Raw genomic sequence first — 16,634 nt, 5'->3', positions numbered from 1 at the left:
TGCCTTATAAAAAGTTTGTGAGTACTGTTAAGTTCTTAATGGCCTCAAAATTTATGTGTGCCACACAGTTTTGAAAATCATAGAATCATAGAATGGTTTGGGTTGGAAAGGGCTTTAAAGATCATCTAGTCCCACCCCCCCCTGCCATGGGCAGGGACACATTCCACTAGACCAGGCTGCTCAAAGCCCCATCCAACCTGGCCTTGAACACTTCCAGGGATGGGGCATCCACAACCTCTCTGAGCAACCTGTTCCAGTGCCTCACCCACCCTCACAGTAAGGAAATTTTTCCTAATTACTAATCTAAATCTACCCTCTTTCAGTTTAAAGCCATTACCCCTTGTCCTATCACTACATGCCCTTGTAAAAAGTCCCTGTCCAGTTTTCTTGTCAGGCAGATGTCCTCAAATACCAAATACTGAACCTAACTTCAGTACTGGTTTTGAAAGTTTTAGTCTAAATTTTAGCAAGGAGACAGCTTTCATAGTCAGTGCCAGCGTTTGGCAACAGTGTGTTGATGTTGCCAAGACAACTTAGCATAGCCAGTGGGAGTCTTCCCTGTAGATCACTCTTAATCCTCTTGTTTTAGCTATGAAGAATTTTGCGCTTAAAAAGTGTCACGCTTAGAAAACGACCTTGGGAAAAGGCTCATGCCCATTTTGCACCTGTTACAAAAGATGAAATGTGACTACAGTTGGGGAGGGTGTTCAGCCAGAGGCTGGTGACTATTGCAAGGTGACTTTTGACTTCTAAATTTGTGAAATGCAGAAGAAGAGAGAGATTTTTAAACTGCATGCTTCCTTTCTTTGGTAACCATTCTCTTTTCTTAGAAAATGTAAATGCATAAATGAATGTGTGGAACTGATACATTGTTCTTATCTTATCTGTAGGCTTTGCTTATCCAGGAACCTAAGTGGGACTTGCCACGCCTCCTTCAGTTGCCTGAGAATTATAATACCATTTTTCAGTATTATCACAGAAAGACTTGTACTGTTTGTACCAAGGTTCCTAAGGATCCTGCTGTTTGTCTAGTTTGTGGTACTTTTGTATGCTTGAAAGGACTGTGCTGCAAACAACAGAGTTACTGTGAATGTGTACTGGTAAGAGAATTAATTCAAATTCTGTAATTGATATTCACACTCATGGATAGTTTTTTAACTCCGTTGCTCAGTTTTGATGGTTTTCTTTCCAAAACGTGTTTATATAATCAAAGAATCATAGAATAATTTGGGTTGGAAGGGACGTTTAAAGGTCATCTATTCCAAACCCCAATAATAATGTTTAGTGCTTATTTCTGATAGACGGACCTAGACTGGATTCTAGAGAGCAATTTATTTACCCTTTTAAGCCCATAACCTATTTCACCTGTTTGAAAAACTCTTACAAAGCCATTGTGTATAATGTTGATGCATGGTTTTGATTCATAACTAATTGAAATTTGTCTACATTCTGATTGTTCATATATTGTTTTAATTTGCCTCTTGTTTTGTTTCCTTGCTTTCTGTGTACATAAGAATATCAATGTATGGGGCTTTTTTTTTCCTTTTTATAGAGTACTTTCTGATATACCTGACCATCTACCAGTGATCTACAGACTATAGCTAGATAAGCATCATTTTAAGGCCTTTGACTTTAATTCAGGAGCAAAGTTTTCTAGTCAGCATATATGTAAGTTCTTTCAGGAACCCAAGTGGGACAGCATCTAGTATTGTTTTCCCTTCTATGGTAAAGGTTTGCTTTGAGAGCTGTTCTGTTTCCTACCATAGAACAGTTAGTAGAAGGCTGGAGCTACGTGGGCTTTACAAAACTATGAGGGGAATTTGTTGGGGGGATATTTACAAATGGGGCATAAAGTCAAGCCCAAAGAAATTTCAGAGGGATCTTGGACCTTTTTGAAATTGTTTGAACTTGCCTTTCTCTCTCATACTCCTAATATGGTGGGAGAAGAAGGGGTGGGCAAAATTTAAAATAGAATTTACAGTTTTATTTAAGGTGTCAAGCTTCATGAAAACAGAAAGTTACAAAAAAAAAGAATTAAAAATCTGTATAATTAATTACATATTAGTATAATTGATGGGATTTTAGCCGCTACTTGTAATAAAACTATATAGTAAGAGCACGTTTTTCAATTGCTAAAATGAATTTGGTTAATACAGATTATGCTATTCACAGAGATGAATGATATTGAAGCAAGCAAGAATTATTTAAAAAAAAAAAAATTTTTTTTTTTTTACTATATTTGTAGAGCCATAGACTAGATCTTTGAGCATGGTGTCATGGTTTAACCCCAGCCAGCAATTAAGCACCACACAGCTGCTCACTCACTCCCCCAGGCCCCCAGTGGGATGAGGGAGAAAATCAGGAAAAGAAGTAAAACTCGTGGGTTGAGATAAGAACGGTTTAATAGAACAGAAAAGAAGATACTAATAATGATCATGGTAACACTAATAAAATGACAACAGTAATAATAAAAGGATTGGAATATATAAATGATGCACAGTGCAATTGCTCACCACCCGCCGACCGACACCCAGTTAGTCCCAGAGCAGCAATTCCCCCACCCCCACTCCCCCCAGTTCCTATACTGGATGGGACGTCCCATGGTATGGAATACCCCGTTGGCCACTTTGGGTCAGCTGCCCTGGCTGTGTCCTGTGCCAACTTCTTGTGCCCCTCCAGCTTTCTCGCTGGCTGGGCATGAGAGGCTTAAAAATCCTTGACTTGGTATAAACACTACTTAGCAACAACTGAAAACATCAGTGTTATCAACATTCTTCTCATACTGAACTCAAAACATAGCACCATACCAGCTACTAGGAAGACAGTTAACTACATCCCAGCTGAAACCAGGACACATGGTTAGAGAAAGCAAATGTTTAGTTGTACAGACTATTGTAAAAGAGGTAATATTAAGTTTTTCTGAATACTTTCTCTTGCCATCTGTGAAAAATATTTGGTCATGCTATACAGTTTGCTATACAACAACAAATTCAAAATATTGTAGAGAATATTTTTGCTCATTTTTGTTAGGCAATTCTGTTTTTACATGATAATGAATATCCTCCCTTTTTGAGTAGGGAACCATTTTTGTATGCAGGTGTTGTTATGGCCGAACAAGACATGGAGTTCAAATTTGGTGGGAGAATTTTGGGGCAGGCTATCCTTCTGTCAAACTGTTTCTTAGTAAATAATATGCGTATGTTATTTCAAGCAAAACTAAATTTTTTTTTTCATCCTTTTTGTTATAAAGTTGACAGACACTAACAGAATCTTTGCATCTTCCCTTTCTATACCCATATTACAGCATTCTCAAAACTGTGGAGCTGGGACAGGAATATTTCTTTTGATTAATGCTTCTGTAATCATCATCATACGAGGCCATCGTTTCTGCCTTTGGGGTTCTGTTTATCTAGATGCACATGGTGAAGAAGACCGAGATCTTAGGTAATTTTTCATTATCACTGTGTTTCATCGTTGCTCCTCTGGGTAGATCAGCTTTATGTTATGCAATACATGCAATAACAGATAATAACAGATCTCTACCTTCCTTGAGTGGAAAATTCCCATTTACTTCAAGTTGAACTGACATTTTTTTCTTCCCTCTGCCCCTCTGCAAGGTGGTATAATCATGATCATTGAGTTATACATACCAGGCACTCAACAGACAGATTCCTATGTTGCTGTTCCCAATGATTTGTTCCCAACAATTCTGTGTTGCATTGGGAAACACTTCTCTCCCAAAGTTGTTGCTTGGCCTTTAATCAAATGATGCAGTTGGATTCCAGTGTAGGGGAGGAGTGTAGCTGCCATGCAACACATGCCTGAGAGAACAAGAGATGTTTTCTGGATTCTGCTATCCAAGAGGGAGGAAGGGAAGTCCCAGCAGTTACCTTATTAAAAGCAAAAGCCCCTCACCAATAAAAATGCATGCTTTCCCTGGGAAAAAAGTTGTACGGGTATTGCGTGTTGATTATATAATGAAGCAGTTTTCCATTTAGTTTGCATATTAACCATTTGTTTGTTTTTGGTTTTTTTTTTCTTTTCCCTCTTTTTTTCTACAGGCGTGGTAAGCCTCTCTACATATGCAAGGAAAGATACAAAGTGCTTGAGCAGCAGTGGGTGTCTCATACTTTTGATCATATCAATAAAAGATGGGGGCCACATTATAATGGCTTGTAAATCATCATCATCTTCTACACACCATATCACTGCTGTTACCGTGAATGAATGCATCTTGACTGACAATAGCTTTAATTGAATGGGAGTTTAGCTCTTTGGCTCGGGGTGGAGTGGGGTATGGGCATAAAAGGGAAATGGAACTTCGTCAACATGTGAAATTTTTGCAAAATTAGCTGCTCTTGATACTAAATGATACAATAATTGAAATTAAATCCTCAGAATGGTGTGAGCAATCTGATTGCACTCAGTAGTCCATTTTTCTTTTGTTTTTAAAAGCCCATTATTGTTAAGAAGCACAAATTTTACTTACAGTTGTTTAGAGGCTCCAGGGATAGCTGTCAGGTTTTTATTTTTCTCTGCATGGAGTTGAGTTTTTCGCAATTTTTTGCTGAAACAGTGTATATGTCTACTACATCTACTAAATATGTTGACTAAAATTTCTTTGCCTTTTTTGTGTTGGTTTGAGGTTTTTGCTTGATACACATTTGTAATTAGACAGGATTTGTAAAATGATTGTAAGACTGCATGGTAACAATTGGTCTGAAAGTTGAATTTTAAAGAGTATTTCACTTACCATGAGAGGTCTATTGAAATATTTCAGGCATTACTGAAAACTTATGCATTCTCAGGAATTTCTTTTTTTTTCCCTCCATAAATAAGTGAAATAGCTGTAAATTAGGTATCTTATTGCTCTAAATGTAATTCAGAACACACATTCTTTCTTTCTTTTTTTTTTTTTTTTGGTCTTTTCCAGAATGGAGATTTTTTTCCCATATCAGTTGAATAAACTGTTAGTGATAACACATACAGAAATTGCTGTATATAGAGAATTTGTATGGTGCCCAACATAGCAGATCCCAGTTACAAGCATAACAACCATAAGCCTGCTTGTCATTTCAAACCAGATGTACTTTTCAAAATGATTGGATTGGAAATGTGCAGGCTATTCTGCAAATGAAACATAATTTTGTATCTTTCCTGTCACGTCAGGAGGTTCCTCTGTATTGTATTTGTTTAGAGTAATCACTGTTCTTTCTGCTTGGTTTCCTAAAAAGGAAGAAAAAAAAAAATCAACAGAGATAGCCTAGATGAACAACCAATGCATGTGCAGCCTCAGTGGATGAATGCCAAAACAGTTTATGCTTAGAGGGCTGAAAAATTCATGAAAACAAGCATGACTGGGCTAAACCCCACAGTGTAAGTAGGTAGGAAAGATTATAGTTAAAATACTGATATGTAATATATTGCTACTAATGTTTTTCACAAGTGTTGGACATTTGTTGGCTATTTCGTACAGTACTACCAAGCAGTTCCTGGTAGTTTTGACTTTCCTAGTTTGTGTGTAAAATAAAATTTATATGTGTAAAATAAAAACATCTTATGATAAAACCACATATACAATGAAAACAGTTCCCCAGTGGAAGTCATTATCTAGTGAAAAGTGTATAGGGGAAATAAAATGACTGTATAGCAATCAAGGAGAATGGACAGAAGGAAAAGTAAGTAAATACAATGAGTTTTTCTGGATACCTGCAATTCAAAAAAACCCACAATAAAGGATGCTGGTTTTTATACATACATATAAATATATATATATATATATTTCAAAAGTATTACAGTACTTCCTGTAAGATTAGAATTACTGTTTCACCAACTAAATGGCTATGTCTTTTCCAAAATATTACTTTTTTGATACTGTATTATAAGTTCTGCCTGTAATATTTTTGCATTGCTCATTATGAATATCAGGCCATTTTGTAAGTGTGGTTAAAGAGCAAAAAGATTCTTTACATCTCCAGCATAACATTATTACAGGGCTCATGAACTTGAGTAATCTGTAGTTTGAAGCTCCCATGCTATATTTACAAGAGATAATGTATCCAGAATTTGATTACTGTGTTTTATTTAAAATGGAATGTTGTCTGGTTGTGCATATGGATGTGAAGTAAAACTATTAGCCTTAACTTTAACATTTGGGTATTTCATAGTGTTTATTTTAGTACTGGTGAATTAGTCACCAGTCAATTTAAAAACAAAACAAAACAAAAAAAATCACTTCGTTGAAAAATTGTACTTGAATATCCTTGCATGCTGCTAAACAAGAATTTTGATTTCCCCCATAACTTTTTTAATCCTACTTTATTAAGCTAACCTTGAAAAATAACAGGTCCAAACTAGAGTGGTGTGTGTGTGTATTACTCAAATGTTCTGGTGTGATATCCTGTATGAATGATCATTTAAGTACAGTACATTACTGTAGAATCTAAATCAATCTTTATAACACATCAGAAGAGTATAAAACTAGGAATACAGTAATTGACATTGTAAGATATGTTAATAAAAGTCTACTGTCAATCTGTGTGTTCGTGAAATTTTTTCTCTCTATCCCAGTCATCCAAAATGTAGTTATTATTGAATTCCACCTGATAGCCAGGCAGTTACTTAAATGTCAAAAGCTTATGCATGCAAAGTACTTTGCATAGAGAGTAAATCTGCTATGTTTTTTTTCTGTTACTTACACACAGTCATGTATTTTGTATTAGTAATTTGGATTATTTTATTTTACTCGTAACTATACCACTTAAAGTTGTACTTAATTTTATGCCAGCTATTAGAGCGCTGCTGCTGCAAACTGCTAAAATTAAAATGCTGAGTTGAGAAACTGTACTTCTGGGAAAACCGTGCTTGATCATCTTTTCTGTCAAATCTGTTTCTGGAATAACTATTACTTCAATTTGATGAATGTATATATATATTAAATTTTTCCTTTTCTTTTGACCTTTGAGAAATTTGGTGAAACAGTCTTGTTTTGACCTTGACCTTTGGATAATAGTGTCTTTTAGTGGTGGCCTGAAATTTTCAGTTCATATTTTCATCACCTTTGCAGTAGGAATCTTGCATAACTGACAGTACTTCACAAGCAAATGACATTTTTCCTTTAAAAAGAGGATCTTTTGCTATAGTATCCAACAAATGTTATTCTCTACTTCAGAATCCCATGGGATCAGTTTGGGCTGTGTGTATAGCTGCCAGAGGAGACAGCTAGTTTTGTGCTGATGTTGATATGATTTAGATGTAATTTTCATCTAACCCAGATTCTGCAGTCCTGCTTTTCACTTTCTTTTCTCAGAGGTGGGAGTAATGATGAATGGAGCCTGCGTGAGGATTAGCTTAGATAAGAATGAAATTATGCTGTCTGCAAAGTAAGAAAACCACAGGAATGAGCTGACCCAGCGTATGGAGGTTCACAGCTCTCAATTATCAACTGCGGGATATGAGCGAGTGCATGTAATCTGGGGAGGCTGGCTCTATGTGACAATTTCTGTTGCGTGGACTGCTGCTCACTACAGTTAGTGAGATGAATACTGCTGGTCTGAAGGCCATACTACATGAATGCCTCCTTTTGGTAGGGCGTAGTGCCATGAGCACCTGCTCATGTTTTCTCAGATGGGCAGTTGTTTGCCTGCAAGTGCTCTTGACACGGAGAAGAGCCCCAGCTGCTGCAGGTTCAGCCTTGTGACTTACCCTGCCTCTTCTGCCGCTATGATGTCCTGTCACTGCAGTTGTAATCCTGCTAGGTTGTACTAGCTATTAATTCCTGGAAATGGATGTCCTTAAGTAGGAAAAGCATATTCTCTCAGTGAAGTCAAACACTGCATGAATTCTCAGCTGTATAAATGGGCCAGGATGTTTTAGTAAATTAAAAAATCCTTTTAATTGATAGGTTTTAAATTTTTTTTATTCACTGTATCATTTGTACTTTCTTAGCACTAATAATATTCAGGAGATTTAATGCCACATGCTTCAAATATTGTGTTTCTTTGAAATACTGAGAAAGCAAAATTGAATGTCGTTTAAATAAATGATAGTTTCAAAAAGCTAATATTACTACCCTGAAACATGATTTTTGCAATGTATGCTTTTGCATGGTACAGGAAAATGTGTGAAAAAAACCCCACTCTTTTGAAAAGTGTTTTAAATTTAGCTCTGAGTCCCAGTTAAAATGTCTCAAAATGAGCTTTCATGAAAGTACCATTATTTAAAAAGCCATTTCCTGTAATTCTGTCATTTGATGTAGAGCATGCTGGTCCCTTGATTTGTGAAAACAGGAGCTGGTTCCATGGAAGCCCCTCACATCATTGAATGATTTACTACCCAATAAACAGCTGCTTATTCCTTTTGTCTTTATCCCTTGTATGTACCACATGGATAGTAAACGTTTCTATTTCCACTGAGTATGGAGAAAATGTTTTAAGGACTGGAGTTAATTTTTTTTTTTCTTTCTTCCATTATGTGCTGTCATGGAGCAGGAATTTTCTGGGAGAAAACAACTGTTTTCCTGTAAAATCAAACTCCCTCAGTCAATTTCTTATGCTGCCCATAATGTCTGTGTTATTTTAGCTACTGGAATTGCTTACATCACCTGTTGTCTAATACATTTCCCATCATAGGACTGCTTTTAATTCATGACTACTAAACTTTTTAATAATTTTGACTGAAAATGATTATGCTGGGCTTATTTCTCATGGTTGAATTTTTAATTTTTTTAATGTTTCAACAAAAAAAAGCAAGATATCTTTCAGACATTAAAACTGGAAAAAGCCCCAAACGTATTGTTTCCTTCATTTTAACAACAGTTTTTCTAAGTATTGGGCATATCTACTGCCTCTATGCTTTGGCCTTAGATGTGGTGACCAAACGTGTATGGGTCACATGTTAAAAGTAGAATGGAACTGTGTACTGAAGCACATACCAAATCAGAACACATTCTCAGGGATTACATATAAGTACTGGCAAATACTGAAAGCAGATAATGAGCCTCTGTTTTTCAGGTGTCAAGGAATATCCTTTGCATCTGGCTCTTGAAGCCACTAATACAGTTTGCTGTGGGACGTGTTGTTTTCCTTCTGTTTCTTTGAAAAGCTGGGGCTGTCTCCGTGTAATGCAGCCACGTTTTTCATGTCTTTGTTGTCTCCATATTGTATATGTAACTACCTTGTTTGTGTAGTATTCCACAACAAAAGAACCCGAAGACAGTCCTGCAACTGTGTAACAATACTTTGCAAATAAAATTGCATTCTCTCAGAGCACTTTATGCAGGGATAGCCAGGGGGTACAGCTTGAAAACTAGTTTGTAGAGGCTGTGGCTGCTTTCTTGTTCTGTGGTGCTAGTCATTTTAGATTTGTTTAACATCAGCTTTGAAAACTTAAAATTAACTTAGCGTCTTTACGAGTTATCTCCACAGGGCCTAAAAGATACTGCCTGTGTTCTAGGACGACTTCCCATTGCTCTGGAGAGTTTAGCAAAGAGCTGCCGTTTTAATCTCAGAGATCACTGTAACAAGGTACTTGGTGAGAACCACTGGTGTGAAGTTATGCGTCATGTATCTATAGACATGCAGGTTTTGTTAAACTTAAGATTTTCAGGGCAGCTGAAGGGACTGTTAAGTATTGTTTCATTTAGGTTCTCTAGCTGTCCACTTTATCATGTTGGTTTTGTCTCACACTGAACTTGTAAGCTCCTTTAAGACAGGGAACACCGCCTGTTTGTTTCAGTAAGTAAATCAAATAAGTGCTGCTTTATAATGGTAGATCAACTGGTGTTACAGCAATCCAGGTAGTAGATCTGCCATCATCAAAGAAATATAAATGTGCACACAGGACCTAAGTGAGATATGGCCCTTTCATGCTTCACTTTCGTGTTTTCTGCATGTTTTCATGCTTTGCTGCCTCCAACCTCAAATGTCACTCCTTCCCATGCAGATATTTTGGCAGTAATCAAAATCACCAGGAAACTAAAATTGGTTTGTTTCCCATAGTCAACTGTGACTCTGGACATAATGATACCTCTTCAGTATCTCTATATAATCTTTTTTTTTTTTTTTTCCTGTCAGAAGCTGCTATCTCAAGAAACAAATATATTCTGAGAGTCAAAGATGCTTATTGCCTTTCATGAGCCTAGTGCTGTATTTGTACAATTGATACTTTCTAGCAGGTGATTGATGTCATTCAAATAACCTTCAGATACCTGGCTCTTCAGAAATGGCTCATACTTCCACTTCATCCGTACTTGGATTGGGTTTTTTTGGTCACATAACTGATAATACCAAGATTTCATATGGAAAATTTTCCTTATACAAGGAAACAAGTGTTAAAAAAAAAATTAGATGGGTGCTATTTTAGTGACACATTTCACAGACTGGGATTCTTTGTGTTTAAATTGTGGGCAGAATTAGGCAGTATTACTCAGATTATTACCTATAATTTTACAATTCTTATCTGTCTAAAGAAACAAGTAAGAAATCCAAAACAATTTCAAGCTAAAGTACTACAGTAATGCTGCTCTTCTGTGTGAGTGTATTTCCAAGGATGATGCAGTACATTTTTTCCACTGAATGCTACAGAGCTGTGTTGCATCTGGTCCTCAGAAACACATGTCAAAAGACATGTTACATTGATGAATACCAACAAGGTGGTTCCCCTAGCAACAATAAATAGAAGAAAGCTCAGCCCATTCAAGTGATTTACCTTTGTAAGTGTGTGGCAGCAAAGATGGATTTTGAACACTAAGGGAGCTCATTAGCTGTAAGAAAAAAAGCAGCAAATAAAGAACTGTACATTTCTCTTACCCAGCACTACTATATATTAGAATCATATACAGTATAATTATTGGGAATTTGCATAGGATATTCTTAACATGAAATATCATCTCATTTTACTTTTTCCTTCTGCAGCTTTTAATTTTCTGTATTATGATGGGGGGGGCAATATGCTCTATGTGGGAAGAGGGAAGGAGAAAGAACTTTGAGAAAGGGAAATGATTATTTGGATAAGTTCACCTTCCAAACTTACTAATAAGGTACTGCATACTTACTCAGGCCTAGAATTTGGGTGACATAGGCCACTCAGTGGTTCAGATGTTCATCCACTAAGGGTAAATTCAGAGATTTAAACATAATAATTATGCTAAGTCTGCCCAGCAATAATTCTTAATGTATCCATGAGAGGTGGTAATGGCACTCCAAGTCATATTACTGCTGCCTCTGTGAAGAAAGCTGTACAAAGCAAGACTAAGGATTACTCCTGGAAGCATCACACTCCAGCTCTGCAGAATAAAGGGTAAGTTTATGGTATTTGGGTAACCTGACCCATGTTGTGGAAGATCTACACATTAGGTACTGCTAACTGTGGTACACATCGCTTGCTAGAACCTGTGTGGATCCTTCTCTTGGCAATTGGTATCTAGAATATACAGCATGTAGGTTCTTCTATGTGTATTGTTTGTTGTTGGCTTTTAAGTCCTCTGAGTCACCTCTCGTCTGCAGTTTAGAGCTGGGAATGAATCCGATATAATTCTAACTCCCTATAGTTCAGTGATGCTATTTACATTTCAGTGCTATCTCTACATCAGGCATTCCATCTCCCCCCTTCTGTGTCCAGGCGTCTGCCTGAGGTCTGCAGTTCGTGCTTGTGATTTGTAAGGGTTGGACTATGGTTATGTACCTTGCACTTTAGCCTCGGCTAGAACTGTTACATTGTTGAATTGCTTCTCCTGCTCTTTCCCGATGCAAGTGTAATTACTCTTTAATGGTGTGCTGCTACCTACAGTTTTGCTGCACTTGTATAGTCCTTATCTGACTATACTGCAGCTGCTGGCTTCTAGTTTAAATCATCTTTGAATATATGCGTAAAGCTCCGATATTCTTCTCGCTGCTTACGTTGATTTCAGAGGCAGTGGAATCCACTCTTACATTATTAACATTGCTGGTATTTCATTTCCTTCATTGCTGAAGTATTTTTTTAATGGATGCTCTCTCTCCTTTTCAGTCCCCTTTGCTGTTTTTTGCTTTGAATCCATGCTGTAAAACTCCTCAGTTGCTTTGCCATTGCTGTCCTCTGTATTCAAGTAATGCAGTAGTTTTGTATTCAGGATTTTTCTTCTACCAGTGCAAATGAGAACAAAACTACATGTCTCAGCTAGAGCAACCATCTATATGCAAGTATGCACAGATGCATTAAAGCTAGGAGCTGTCGTTTCAGACATCTGTTTAAATTAAAGCCTAACTGCAATAAGACCTTGGCTACTAGACCCCTTGGATACAGCTAACTGTACCTGTACCTGCACATGTCCTGCTTTTCCTCTCAGGTGGTGAATGGGACAGGGGGCACTCTAGGACAGGAAGGGCTTTGGGATGAAATTACGATTTAGAGATGAGAACTCTGAACTGAAGCATTTTGCTTGCTCTAGAACAGAGCAGACAGACAGCCTGGGCTTTGGCTCAGCAGGCTGAGAATTGGCAGCTTTGTTTCCTTCAGGGGCCCTGACCTGCACTCCTGCAGCCTAAGCCCTGACTTGGGACTGGAAAAGGGCTCTGGGACTCTCCCAGAGACCTATTAGAAATGACAGCACACCATGGTCTCTGCACACCTTATCCTTCCCTTTACCTTATTCTTTTGTTCTCAGAAATACAGCAATCTTACTCTTCAGACAGAGATGCAGATGAGGAAAGTATCAGGTAGGATGGGGGATGTTTCCATGTGAACAAAATACAACATGATTTGGAAGAGGAGGCAAGCACTGACGGAGGGAAGTCTTAGTGTGAGGTCTCCCTATTAATGAAGCGGAAGGCTGACAAACGCTTGAGGTAAGAAAGGGACGTGTAGAACTGGTTGAACCACAGAGGTTTTTATGTTTGTTTCCTCTAAGACAGTGGCAACCTTTGAACAAGGTGCATTCACATTTATTTAAAAGCTAAGAAAGGAAAACTGAAGCAGCACCCACATGACCCAGTAGGAGAAGACAATATGACACAATACACATTAGCTCAGATACTTAGAGTTCAGTGCTGTATCCATATTTGCATAGCCAGAATTTAAAACTGCCTTAAGATTTTCATGGTAGTAGTACACATTTCAGCAGTGTCCTTAGAGTCTTCAGCAACTGTTTTTTTCCCTTTCAGCAAACCTGTTTAGTATTATTACATTAACTTCTGATTCACCAGTGTTTATGATGTGTGTAGGTTAATGCAATCATGCATTCTGTTTGTAATCACACGTTCATCTCCGGGCAAAGAAAAATGTGCACAGAGATGAACAGGTATTTAAAAAGCATAAAGACCTCCTGACTTTTAAAGGGATTTACTGTAGTGAATAATGTTTGTGTATATCCATTTAAATAAGATTTTAAGATTATAAATCAGGGTAAGATAGTGCATCTCAACTTTTTAATTGCAGAAGGAGTAGGTTCCATTATAATGATATGTTTTATGATTAAAATACTTCCATTTATAATTTGTTGGTTACATATTTCACTACAAGTCAATACTGTATGTCAATTTAAACATTAACAAATTCACAAAATACCCCACCTACTTAATGTTTAGCAACTGAATGCTTCCATAGAATGTACTTTGGAAAAGCTCATCAGGTAAATATTGTAGACTATTTACTACCTAAGAAATGCTCCATTCCCATTCAATTCCGGAGGCTATAGCATTTTATAACATTTCATTTAATAATAGCTTTTCACCTTTTGGCATCTAGCCATGGCCATGCAAATGACAAATTATTTAATTTTCAAATACAATCTAAAGAGAAACTAGGAATGGCTTGATCTCCCACTGAGCTGGCATTAGTAGAGCCATTGTATAATGGGTCAATTATCACTGCACATGTAACCAGAAATATTACAACAATTAAGAATTGCTCTTTTCTACCCGAGATTTGCAAGCAACAACAAAAAACAATGGCTGCACTTAAATATGGCTTGTTTTGGTTTGGCTGCAGGATAAGCAATGTTCATGTAAATTGCAGTTTAGGATTGACACTCTTCCTATTACTGCAAACAGTTACATTAACAGCCTGATTGCTAACAAAGACAGACCTTTGAAATGCAGGTGCCAGTAAAGAAGATGACTAAAAAGAAACCAATTTCTTTAGCCTGTGTAACATTACAAAAATGGAAGGGTTATGTGATCTGAAATTTGTTCCTGCTGAAATGGGCAAGTTAGAATTAAGATAAGGGGTTTGGGGGGGTTGTTTCTTTTTCATTGTTGTTATTTTAAATTACAATTAATTAGCTGCCTTTTCAAATTCCATATTATGGTATTTCTGTGATTCGTGGATGACTCTATTGGCAAGTTGTGAATTCCAGTTGTACTTACAAAGCCATTGCAATGAAAATTGCTGCACCATGGAAGACCATTGTCTGTTTGGAAATCCACCACAGCATCTGAAGTCTATAAGCATACCACTCACGTAGCTCCAATACAGTGTAGTTACCCATCATGACTGTACCCTGCCTGGAAACAGCTATGTTTGAACAGGCTGGCAGTGTTTGGAAAAGTGATTCTAGCTGGGCTGCAAGGACCTAGTGAAAAGGGAGTGAAAAACCACCAGCATCAGAAATAAGCAAGCAGGCACAAGAGAAATATAAACTCAAGAGACTGAAATAAAGAAGATTTAAGATATAAATGAGTTTTTATAACAGAGCTCACGAAGGTCTAGATTGTATAAGCCAAAATTATTTAGCGATAATTGAGGAAATTTCTCTGGTTCAAAGACCAACATATGAATCTGGGAGAAATCTGTGACTACTCAGAGCTTCTAGATTCTGATTATAAAAGAATTCTTGACAATACTGAGGGAAAATGTGCAGAACAGTGCATGTAGATGTTATTTCTGCTTGAATCTAGGTGCTTCTTAGATAACTTGATAAAGAACAATGACATTTTAGAACCTTATGCACAACTGATAGGGATGTTTTAAAGTATGTTACAACTTCTGTAAACTGAGGGCACGTAGGATTAAATATTTGGATCCCACTTGGACAAGCCTGTCAGCTTGACCAGGTGTGTGTCTATATTACTATTTGCTGTCTATGTTACAATTTGTTGTTATAGTGTTTATATAATCCTGTATACTACAGGATTTTACAACTGCAGACAACCAGAGAAAATAATGGCTTGCGATGAAGACTTTGTATGCTCCAGTGTACAAAAATTCAACAAAACAACAATAGTATGAAATGGAGCACTGCTCAGCAAAACTTCTGGAGACTCTTGTATCCCCTCAGTTTCCTTCTAATGTTGTCATGGACTAAATTCAGAGAAAATGCATAGGATTTACATTTCCTGCTGACCATCTGAATCAACGTTTGGCTTCAGTTACTTTCAGTTTTGATAAAGCATTATCTTGATGTAATTTACTAGAATGTGGATGCTAGGAAAAAAATGCGTGTCTATAGGATTACAGAGCACAGAGTTCACTAATCAAGAGAAGGGTAAAAAAAATCTACTGTACTTCGGCCAGAATTATGACAATTCACTGTCAGAAACTACTGCCTTGTTAAAACAAAACTGGCACAGCAATGGATAAAGGTGGTGCTGGAAGAGTTTTGTGGAGAAATGCCATTGCTCCTCTGTCTTTAAAGTTTGCATCTTAAATACACATGAAAAGATATATGGACATAAAGCTCTCCTCGTCATTTTTTAATTAAGATTATTTACAGACTACTTCCTAAGTTAAATACAGATGAGAATGGATCTAGTGCTTTCATATTTGAAGGGCTACTGGATGCTGTGGAGTGAGTCAGACCTCACTGAAGCTGATGAATACAGCAGTTGCTCTTTATTTGTAACAGATTAAATTAGAATGATAGGAATTGTCACCCAAAACACAGCCCCCCAGGCAAGGCTGATCAGAGCCCAACAGCATGTTTCTGACTACAAAAATAGAGATCTGCTTATCCTATGGATCAGCATGTCTCATTATATGAGACAGATACAATTAAAAACTCTGTGGAAGAAGCAGAGGGTGGTCAGGATGCGCTGGCAAAATGCTTCCGGAGCGATTGCTACAGAAAGCTGAGTGAGAAGGAGCCTTGTATGATGTGCTCACTTGAAAAAAGCACTGGCACGTTGAGCAAAGGAACAGCCTCTCATTTGTTTCTCTGAGGTTTTTTGTAAGCAAAGCAGTGTGTAAGAGAAACATCTACCTGAATTTATTCTCATCAGGCACCCAGAAACAACCTGAAAAATGGCTAAACCAATAAAGGCTAATAGTTATAAAAGGAGAAGCCCAAAGCTGGGGGGAGTCCTCCATGCTCACAGCCACAGGGGGAGAAGTGCTTTATAAAATAATTTCCTTCACCAGGACCCGTTTCTCAGAGCACAGATGGAGCTGCACTCGCAATTCATTGTTCTGGACAATAAACCGAAGGCACAAAGACAAGTGAGGCGTTTAGTTTCAGTGAAAGCTATTTAACACTGACTATGCATATATAGGCATTAATTTTATTTCTTGCTCCTAACTATTTCTTTAAAAGCTCACTAACCATTACTCTTCTTTTCGGTGTTTAACCGGCCTTTTCTGAGAGACCTCGGCCCTTCCCCGCCGGGCGCGGCGCTGCCCTTGGCAGGCAGCAGCGGTGACGGCGCCCGCCCCGAGGTAGCCGC

General features: G+C 37.5%; 1 protein-coding gene across 2 annotated transcripts in view; it reads left to right on the top strand.

Moving 5' to 3' along the window:
- UBR3 (ubiquitin protein ligase E3 component n-recognin 3 (putative)) overlaps positions 1-6,534 on the top strand; it is a 120,788-nt gene extending 114,254 nt beyond the window's left edge. For both annotated transcript variants that reach the window (XM_010567016.1, XM_010567008.1), the window contains 3 exons: positions 891-1,100; positions 3,305-3,444; positions 4,062-6,534. In XM_010567016.1, the coding sequence (XP_010565318.1) occupies positions 891-1,100; positions 3,305-3,444; positions 4,062-4,179 (468 nt within the window). In that variant the 3' untranslated portion in view covers positions 4,180-6,534. The remainder of the gene's footprint in view (positions 1-890; positions 1,101-3,304; positions 3,445-4,061) is intronic.
- The last annotated feature ends 10,100 nt before the right edge of the window (positions 6,535-16,634 follow it).

This window comes from Haliaeetus leucocephalus, unplaced genomic scaffold (assembly GCF_000737465.1).
Source record: "Haliaeetus leucocephalus isolate CR32 unplaced genomic scaffold, Haliaeetus_leucocephalus-4.0 Scaffold1, whole genome shotgun sequence".
Lineage (NCBI taxonomy): Eukaryota > Metazoa > Chordata > Aves > Accipitriformes > Accipitridae > Haliaeetus > Haliaeetus leucocephalus.
The sequence above is the reverse complement of the archived record's forward strand: the minus strand, read 5'-3'. Positions and strand labels throughout refer to the sequence as shown.